Source organism: Pungitius pungitius, chromosome 8 (genome assembly GCF_949316345.1).
Source record: "Pungitius pungitius chromosome 8, fPunPun2.1, whole genome shotgun sequence".
In the NCBI taxonomy this organism is placed as follows: domain Eukaryota; kingdom Metazoa; phylum Chordata; class Actinopteri; order Perciformes; family Gasterosteidae; genus Pungitius; species Pungitius pungitius.
Window position 1 is genome coordinate 3,129,419 of NC_084907.1, and position 9,925 is coordinate 3,139,343.

At 44.9% G+C, this 9,925-nt stretch overlaps 1 protein-coding gene across 1 annotated transcript; it reads right to left on the reverse strand.

Moving 5' to 3' along the window:
- Window positions 1-28: 28 nt before the first annotated feature.
- Window positions 29-9,666, reverse strand: dennd6aa (DENN/MADD domain containing 6Aa). The gene is made up of 19 exons (XM_037489882.2): window positions 9,210-9,666; window positions 8,362-8,400; window positions 8,101-8,143; window positions 6,223-6,335; window positions 6,008-6,088; window positions 5,625-5,730; window positions 5,378-5,457; window positions 5,213-5,272; window positions 5,077-5,132; window positions 4,666-4,788; window positions 4,318-4,413; window positions 4,107-4,201; window positions 3,776-3,841; window positions 3,632-3,696; window positions 3,420-3,509; window positions 3,181-3,344; window positions 2,972-3,074; window positions 2,762-2,836; window positions 29-2,266 (listed from the first exon to the last, which is right to left on the reverse strand). The coding sequence occupies exons 1-19, from the start codon at window positions 9,438-9,440 to the stop codon at window positions 2,135-2,137; spliced, it is 1,818 nt and encodes a 605-aa protein (XP_037345779.1). The 5' UTR covers window positions 9,441-9,666; the 3' UTR covers window positions 29-2,134.
- Between the last annotated feature and the right edge of the window lie 259 nt (window positions 9,667-9,925).

Sequence of the window (9,925 nt, forward strand, 5' to 3'; positions counted from 1 at the left end):
GTTTCATGTAAGACTCGTGATGTGATGGAGAGCGTTACACACGTTGCACTTTGAATACAACAGTCATACAACCAACATATTAACCCCGCCCCCCCCCTCACAGATCCACTGGTGCTAACAAGGATACTTACATCTACACTTTCTGTTTATTGTCGAAAATAACAAAGCAAACAAGTTACAATAGAGTTAATAACGCTGATCATTTTCTGTTACTGTGGAGAAAACCGCCATCAGGTCGCAGGGCTTCGCAGTGGTTACGGTTGTATGAAAACATCCTCGTGTTATCGGACTTTGTAGCGTCTGATGATTTTAATGCAAAGATGACATCTTAACAGTTTGCTTCAGATTAAATGTTCAAAATAAAATTCAAATAGAATTCATCCATTTTGATCCAAAATAAGAAAAAAATATATATATTTCCGAGGCATTCTGCGTATGCCTACTTTTATTTCATTGAGTACACTTTGATACATAACACGAGTATTTATACACTGCTATCTGTGCAGAGAGAAAACACAAATATCTCGGGTTTGTCTCATTTCACAGGGTTTGGGCATAAACGACGTTCCTTACATGACATCAGCTGAACCTTTTCATCATAATTTATGCTTTTGTTGAATTCTGTGCTACCACAGTATGCGCGAGGACCCTTAATTACATTGTAATTGTCTTCATCAATGCTAAAACTTATTTTTACACTGTCAACTAACTTTCTAAGAGAGGTAAATCGTCATTTTATGAGTCATTTACAGCTCTGTATTCAAAAGACATAAGTTGCAGTAGCAAAACTATTATTGTACATCATGTCTGTCTTCACTCCTTTATGTACAAAAAATGTAAAATTGTTAAAATAAGTTGATTTACAAAATATAAAACTCAGTTGCCTGCGACAACCAGATGTCAGAGGTTTATCCAAACAGCACACATTTATGTTATATTTCTTTACAATTATTACAACAAGCATTTATACAACATGTGTTAAATGAAAAAGAGAAACACTCAATCCCTATGTCTGAAGAGACCAATTAACAGAAAACTGCCGCTTTGTCATCACAAACTACTTTATTAACTAAGTTAATGTCCTTTAAACCCTGAAAATACAAATAACTGAAATAAATTAAAAAACCTTATTGCTTTAATTATTAATGGTTTTATTGTTTTATGTATTCTCAATTAATTGACTTTCAACAAATTATTTGGAATGTTTTAACTCCAAAATTTGTGTGGCCTAAAACAGTTTTAACAATTTAAATAAATGATCAGTTACATTATTGTCTTCCCATTGCTTAAATTATAATTTTGTTTTTAAAAAGGACACGATTCTTTTGATTTTTTGCTCAACGCCTTGGACTCTCTAAGGAGATCTTTCCTCACACCGGAGGCCTCGTGACATGAATGCAGCGATGCGATTGGCTGAGGAGCGCCAGGGACCAGAGAGGTCACATCAGGACAGTTGTTACAGGGTGCTGGTGCTTAATGCTGTGTGTGTTTTTATGTACTACTTACATGTATCATAAAGCACTGCTTGGCTCTGCTCGGCTCAGTGTGTTTGCATAAAGGTGTGTGTGTGGGTGTGTTTGTTTCAAGGGCACAATGGTCCAGTTAGTGATGAAGTGCACTTCTTTTAAAAATAACCATAAAAACCCCCTAAAAAAATAATTATATTTAAGGTCAAAGGTCAGCCGGGGATTCATCTTCCTGCGATGACAAATCCTTCTCTTGCACAAAGGTCCAGAGGAAGCTCATCTACAGCGAAGGAGCAAAGCTGGGACAAACCAAGCGCTCCTTTCGTTTCTTCATAACAACAAAAAAAAAAAAACCAAAACTAAGTAAGAGGAGTTTCAACGCCATCGAAGAGAGCTACGCGTCGGCTCCGGATCCCACGAGCTGCTACAGTCATCGTTGCAGTCAGAAATCAAACGTCGGATGAATTTTTGGGGGAAAGGAAATGCGTTGTGTGCTTTCCATGTCAGACTGGAGGAGGTCCTCAAACCGGGGTCCAGCCTGAGAAAAAAACAAACAGAGGAGGTCCCTCCACTTGGGAGTAAACTGGGAGGGGACCCACTACCCCCCCAAACTTTAAAACAAGCTCTGACTGGGGTAAGAGTTGCAGACTGGGCGGGAGGGTTAAAGGTCAGGGAGTGGAGGGCTTGTGGAGGATGCCCTGCAGGTCCTCCGGTAAGGCCAGGATCACGGCCTCGATGTGGGCCCTCAGTTTGACCACAGTCCCTGGACGCACCGGCAGCTGCTCCCTCTCCGCCTGGGCCTGCAACCCGGCACATAAACACATATCAACTCTGATATGATGGCAGATATTAACTTATATCAACTCTTATAATACTAAAGATATCAACTCTTATAATACTAAAGATATTAACTCTGACATGACCTCAGATATCAACTCTTATAATACTAGTGGCAGTAATAGTAGGTATAACAGTATTTTCAGTAGTAATGATAGAGGCAAAAAAAAATGGGAACTTGGCAGCAGCTTAGTATATAGTATCGATGGAAGTAGTAGCATATTAGTACTATAAGTCCCCAGATCAAAAGGCATTATATTGTGCAAATTTAGTTTGAGAAAAAGAAGTTCCTGCGCATTATTTCTCTAAAGTGATTGAATACTTTAGTACTACTAGGAGGACTTTGCTTACCAGTATAGGTTCTGGTACCAGTACAGTTTTACATGGAGCAGCAGTTGTAAGAGCTGCTATAGTTTGACATGGCAGTAAAATGTATAGAGAAAAACACAAGTTTGTACCAGTTTATCTTTGAGCTTCAGGACCAGATCGACCGTCTCCACCTCCGAGTGCAGCTGGACTCGCTCCTGCAGGTCCTGCAGAGACGGGGGAAGATCCTGGATGAAGACCAACTTCCCTCGTCTACATCGATCGTGGTTAAACTGCACACTTCTCTTTGATATTTGGGCTTCTATAAGTGAGCGAGTGCTGTTCATTGTTCATCTCCTCACCTCCTCACACAGCGCCTCCAGGTGCAGCGCCTCCAGCTTCTGGGTCATCTCTCTCCTCCTGTTGCGGAACCAGCCGTCGAAGTTGGCGGACTTGAGGAAATGCCTTTCGGACGCGGAGAAGAATAGAAAGACAGAGACGAGGAGGACGGTCAGTGTGCCGCTCTCTTCCTCCGTTTGTCTGCAGACGGGTTTGTTCCGCGTGCGTTTACCTGTAGAGTCCGATCCAGTCCCCCTTCAGTCTGGACGTGAGCTGAGGTCCGGCCTTCTCCAGCGTCTTCATGAAGTCCTGCTGGAGGAACGGTCGCAGCTGGGGAGGACTCTTCCAGGGACTGATGGACTTCTGCAGAGGCATCAGACTGGCCACGTAGCGCTCCTGTAACACACACACACACAAATCAGTGATATGTGTGTGTGTCTAGAGAACTAGATAGAAATCATCCGTTCATACCAGCGGGATCATGAAGCTCTGCGTCAGTTCTAGAAAGTAGCGTCGGAGAATTGCATTCTGGGCTGCAGAGGGTCTCTTCTGTTGGACGCCCTGGAAAACAAACAAATGCAATAATATATATATATATATAATATAAAAGTGTAACTCCATTATCAAACTGCTTTCACATTTCCACATGTTGTAGCAGAAAAATCAATAAAACTAATTGAGACCTTCTGAAGCTGTTTGATGATTTCTTCATCCTTGTTGAGATACGGCTTGTATGCCGTGTACACACCTGCACGCACACAGATCAACAGTCAACAGGAGGATGTGCAGCAGGAGCTTCACATGAACAGAGCGTGTGAGGCCTTTACCGGGTTTAGAGTCCAGGGTTTTGAGGTTTTTCAGTTTCTTGACTTTCATCTGCTTGGCCATTTCACCTGAGAGGGGCAGACACACGGAAAGGGAAAAGGTCAATAGGTCACCTGGTGGCTGAACTGAATCTGTACATCAGTTTAACAGTAAAAAAGGGAAAAGCCTTAAAATGCCTCCCAGTGTGGTATTATTACATCAGATGTTTCTGCATTCATGCAGATGTCTTTTTAACTTTGTGACGTTGAACCAAAAAGGCTTTTTTTTTAAAGTTTATTTCATTTCTAAACACATAAATGGACACTTTCCTCAACGTCCCACGCGATCACCCACCTGCTTGCTTCATGTCTCCGATGCGGATGATGTGCGGCCAGTGCTGCAGGGTTTTAGCAAAGAAGGGATTGGTCACTCCCAGGATGACCGACGGCCTGGAGGAGCACAGAGAACAGACGGCGACGCCCGTCACCAACTCCCGCCAAAATACAGGAATACGCATGAAACGCGGTGACTTTCGAAAGGCGGCGACATGCTCGTGTTTACTCACGGAGCCTGAGTCCTGGTGGTGTACTCCTTAAACTCGCTGTCGTGGATGGTGAAGTACGGCCGGAAGTCACTGCAGTAACGCAGGGGGGAGATGCAGCTGCCCAGGGAAAGAGAGAGAGAGAGAGAGAGAGAGAGAGAGAGAGAGAGAGAGAGAGAGAGAGAGAGAGAGAGAGAGAGAGAGAGAGAGAGAGAGAGAGAGAGAGAGAGAGAGAGAGAGAGAGAGAGAGAGAGAGAGAGAGAGAGAGAGAGAGAGAGAGAGAGAGAGAGAGAGAGAGAGAGAGAGAGAGAGACTTGAAGACACATTGAATTTGACGTTAACCCGCCCCCCACTAACCCTCCTGCCACTCACCTGACCAACGCCAGCACAGTATCCGACGACTCTGCTGGTGAGGGCGCCATGACGACCAGTGCCTCCCCCAGCAGCACCAGCTCCCACAGCATCTGGATGTGGAAGAAGACCGGGTAGAAACACCTGGAGGGAGGGAGGGAGGGAGGTTTAGAGCGGATATGTTCTCCTAACTACCAGAAGGCATTATGGGTCGCTGGTTGATTTTCACTAGCGTTTAGAAAAAGACCTGAAACATACAATTCATAAGAAGGCCACACCCCATAAAAGGTACTGACAGACCGCTTGAACTAAAATGCGACAGGATGTCCGAGGCAGATGGAAAGGGCAGTGGACAGAAGTCCTGCAGTATCGCCTGCGGGCAGCAGGGGGTGGCAGACCCTCGTGGATGGAAAAACAAGGTGCTGGGCTCACCTGAAGAGGTCGACTTCATGGATGGTCGGGAGCACGATGGACACCTGGCTGTCACTCTGGAAGGCAGAAAGGCCCCTCACGTGTGAATACATGCGCGACGTGGCGTGGGATTAACGCTGGCGGTGCGTGTGCTCACCTGGGCCGACTGGACCAGCTGGGAGGTTCCGGGTTTGTCGTAGCAGGTCGGGATGCGGATCTGTGGCGCAGGTTCAGCACAGTCACACACTTTTCAAATCTCAGAACACTGAGGCTGCAGGGCGCTGCCCTTTGGCAGCCACAGAGAAACGCCGCGCGCGTTTACCTTGATGACCACGCCCATAATGGGGAGCGTCAGGATCCGTCCAGGGTGGGGCGCCGGCCAACGGTCTATGTCATTACAAGCTGTCCATCAAACACACAAATAACAGCGATCAGAGTCTGAGTGTGGATTAAAACTGTGGCGCTTCACTGAGTTGATCTAGGATCAGTTTATTCGCTACACTTCGACATCATCAGACAGACAGACAGACAGGTGGACAGACACACAGGTCATCGAGGTCGTCACTGACCGGCCTCCAGACAGGGCTCCTGTTTCTCAAAGTATTCTGGAGCCATGATCTTCAGCAGCGAGTGGAAGAAGGTCACGTAGGGCCGCTTACTGATGAGGACCAGAGACTACACAGAGACACGATGTTTATCAGTACACACGTCCATCATCATCATCATCATTATTATTCAATTAACCATTTTGTGAATAAAATGTACACTCAAAACTCAAACTATAATTGTTATTCAATGAATGCTGTCAACTCAAAACAAACCGTAGATAAAAATGATAAGAACAATGGCATCATTAACAACAATAATAAAATAATCATATTATCTATGCTAGTGAAAAATGTCTTGTTCAACATCAATGGGTTGTGTTTGTTTTGTGTGCTGAAGTTCTGACCTTCTGGAAGTATCCTCTCTTCAGGGATTTGTCCCTCACCTGACGGAAGTACACGTAACCATAGTAATGGCCCTGTTCCCTCTGAAACACACACAACTCAGTTTTATATCACTGAACCAGACAGTGTGTGTGTGTGTGTGTGTGTGTGTGTGTGTGTGTGTGTGTGTGTGTGTGTGTGTGTGTGTGTGTGTGTGTGTGTGTGTGTGTGCGCGAACCTTCAGACACGGCGGTGCATCCCTGTCGGTGGTTTCCAGGAAGCAGCCGAGCGACGACTTCCTGTTGGAGCCCTGACGAAAGCGGAAGCAGAACTGCGTGTCGCCAAGGCAACCTGTGAACAACAGCAGAGTGATGAGCTGCTGTTACCATGGGAAACACAAAAGCCTCGTCATTATTCAGGCACCTGCATCTGTTGTCGCGTACCATTCTGCGGAATGGGGTTTTTATTCCCGAATTTGAACGTCTGTTTTACTCGTTTTTGTCAAAACATCAAACGGCTGACGAATAAGTCGCTGTGTTTTAATCTTTCCTTCCATCCATCCATCCATAGTTGTTTCAGAGTAGATTTAATGAACCAGGCTGAACACACGCGCGGCTTTAACGGCTGCGAGAACCACTGGGAAGCGCACGTTTAACGTAACGGTGCTATGAATTGTGGGTCAAGTCTGCAGAATATCTGTGGGTTATATATGAAGCCGATTGACAGTAATAAAACGGGAAGAGCATTTAAACAATAACGGAATAATCATTCATGTAGTGTTACGTTAAACACTTAAAGTTCTGTTGCTGATTTCACCAGAACGGATTTCATGAAGTCAAAGTTGTGTTTGGTTTTTTAAATGTGCACTCGACTCCGTCTTCGTGGTTTCTGGACCAAGATAAGAAAAAACGTGAAATAGGAAAGGTGCGATGAGTCATTGACCGGCCTTTGACCTCAGAGTGACCTCCTGTATGAGAGTAAAGCACACACACACACACACACACACAAGCATTCCACCTCATAGGACACACACACACACATGCAGAACGTACTTAGTCCTCCCAGGAGGGAAAAGAAGTTTGGAGGAGCTGCGTCCTCACTTTCACGTGTTTGATGTGTGGATGAAGTAACTCAAACAATGTGTTTACTTTAAATGGTTCTTGACATTCTGAGTGCTATTTGCTCAATTCATTAATCAAACTAAAATGACGTGTGAGCAATCCCTTTGTCATCCTGAGAGGAGCTTAGCGCTCTACTGCCTGCTGACTCAGAGGCTCACACACCTGCAGCAAAACACACAAGAGATTCCACACAAGTGTGTGTGTGTGTGTGCGTGTGAACTAATCCCTAAGACTCTCAGTCGGACACTCACAATAAGGACCTTAAATTGTCCCCGACCGCGCAAAAACTATTGACTATTAGTTGTAACTGAACTAAATTTTAAAAAAGCGACGACTTTGATCACAAAGGACGCCGTCTCATTGAGGATTTACATATTACGTTAAGCTATAGAGTACAAAACAATCCCTACACATCACACACGACGCGGGCCGCCGAGGGTTAAAAGGTCATCGGTAACCGTAGACCGACTGCATGAAGACAGGGCTCTGTGGGGTTTATTTATAACCTCCAACACCGCAGGAGGCAAAAGGAATAATGAAATGTAATCGACCATCATAAAACCGGCTCAGAAGAGAAAGGACACATTTTGATGCTGCAGCGTTTATTGATGTCCATGATGCAAATTGGCATGCTAATTTTAAAATATTTTATTATAACTTTTATTTTACATCTCGTGCTATAAATGTGTATAATCTTATTTTTATAATCATATTTCATAAGGTGTATTTTACGTTGTGTTGCATTTCCTCTAGTGAGAAGTCCTTCACAAGTAACATGTATTGCTGTCATGGTTTTAGCATTAAAGAGGCCGCTTGGCACCCGAGGTTTGGACCTGCCAACATCTTCAGGGAGAGATGGTCTGAAAATGTGCGCGGCTGCCCTGCACAGCGGTGGAAGGAACACGCTGTTCCTTCCTAGCGTGACGCGGCCTATGGACAGTTGTTTTATCAGAGGCAAAATATTTGTTTAAAAAAGGCCAAAAACAGGAACTCACCAGAGTTGGAGTCGGGGAAGGAGAGGTAGCAGATGCTCGTTTTCTGGAAGAGAGAAGATTGGGTTTGGTTTATTGTGTCGTCTGAGGTTGATTCAGTGATTCTTTCACCCGACACATGGGAAGCGGTGGGAGATCAGGGGTTAACAAACATGAAAACGTTACAAATGATCATCATAATCAACAAAATAAAGACGTTAACCACAAACAGCAGGTTATAAACAGTCAAATTAAAACGCAGTATAAGTGGTCGGTGGGACTTACCTCTTTCTCGGACAGTTTGGAATGATGAGGATAAATAACCTGGAAGACAAATGAACGAAGCCCATTAACACGCATCTACAAACTGTGTGAAACAAAGAAGCCCTTTTTGTCCACCGGTCCATAACAAAATGTGGTAAATTGCAATTTGATGTTACATGAAAATTGCAATTTACCACATTTTGTTCTTCAAACTACTAAAAGGTTCTAATGTCTGGTCGGATCTATAACGTTTATTGTGTTATCTTACTCTTTCATCAGATATAGGAAATTACAAGCGAAATTGTAGATTATTTGCATCTCAAAAAATCGACTTTAACCTCTTGAGTAAGTGAAGAGGACAAACTTCATTTTAAAGTCTCCGTGTTGCTCTGATCCTCGGAAAGGGGCAAAGACCTGCAGGAGACTGAACCCAGATTCCACCCCTCATCCAAGATGCCTTGCTCAAGTCACTGGGGTCTGGACAAGTTCCAGTAACGTTCCTCCTCCATTGGAAGCAACAGCTGAGTTGATACTGCTGGTACAGACTAACTCCAGGGAAAGACAACGCTGCTGATAAGCTATCGGAATGTAATGAAATCGATGTTCTACAGTTTGAATATTCTTCTACACCCTCCACATGTGTGACTACACACACACACACACACACAAACACGTCAGCAGTGTTAGACCAAACAACAACAAACAAACGGGGAACTAAACAAACGGCTTTATCGAGATCCATATGTGATCCAGCCCAGGAAATAGCCGCAGCCTTCAATAACTGCAAACTTAAGCATTTTTTAGCTTCACTGTGGAGGATTTAACCCCGCTTCTCCAGCCCCCCCCCATCCGGGATCGTTCGGCCTCACCTCCACCGCCTGCCCCAGCTCCAGGTCGAAGCCGACCACGCAGATGCAATGCAGCCAGGTGGAGAAGCGGTCCCAGGGCAGCAGGAGCGCCTCCTCCGGCTCGTCCTCGCCACCGGGCCCGGGGGGGAGAGTTATCTCCTCGGCCGGGGAGATGCTGCTAGCGTCCTGGTCGTCCAGATCCTCCGGCTCTTCGACCTGCTCCCCGAGCTCCTCCGGGCCTTGAAGAGCCATGGCAGCGGGCCCGACGCGCGCACACGGAAGACTCCGGAGAATGTTACCGGTTCTTTTTATTTTTGTCCTCCTAAATAAGTTGCCTGGTATTTCGAGTCAGTCGCTCGGGTTACATCAACAGACGGCGAGCAGAGCTACATAAAGTAGCTAGCATTTAGCAGAGGAGCGAACGTACGTGTGACGTAGAGATGAACGTCATCACGTAAGGTCGCGTCTGGAATTGAGTTGTGTTCGCGTCCACTCGGAGTAGCCTTGGTTAAAGTTATGAGACGTTCACTGTTCTACGTTTGCAATCAGAATTTTACACAACGTACAAATTGCGGATTTCTGAATCATAATAACGTTTGATAAAAGCACACAGTGATATATCTAGAGATTATTTTTCAAACACCAAAACTCATTGCTATTATCCCTTTTAGGTCCTAAGAGTTTCCCGTTAAACTGAAATATAGCATTTAACAACAGTAACAAGACCATAAAAACTC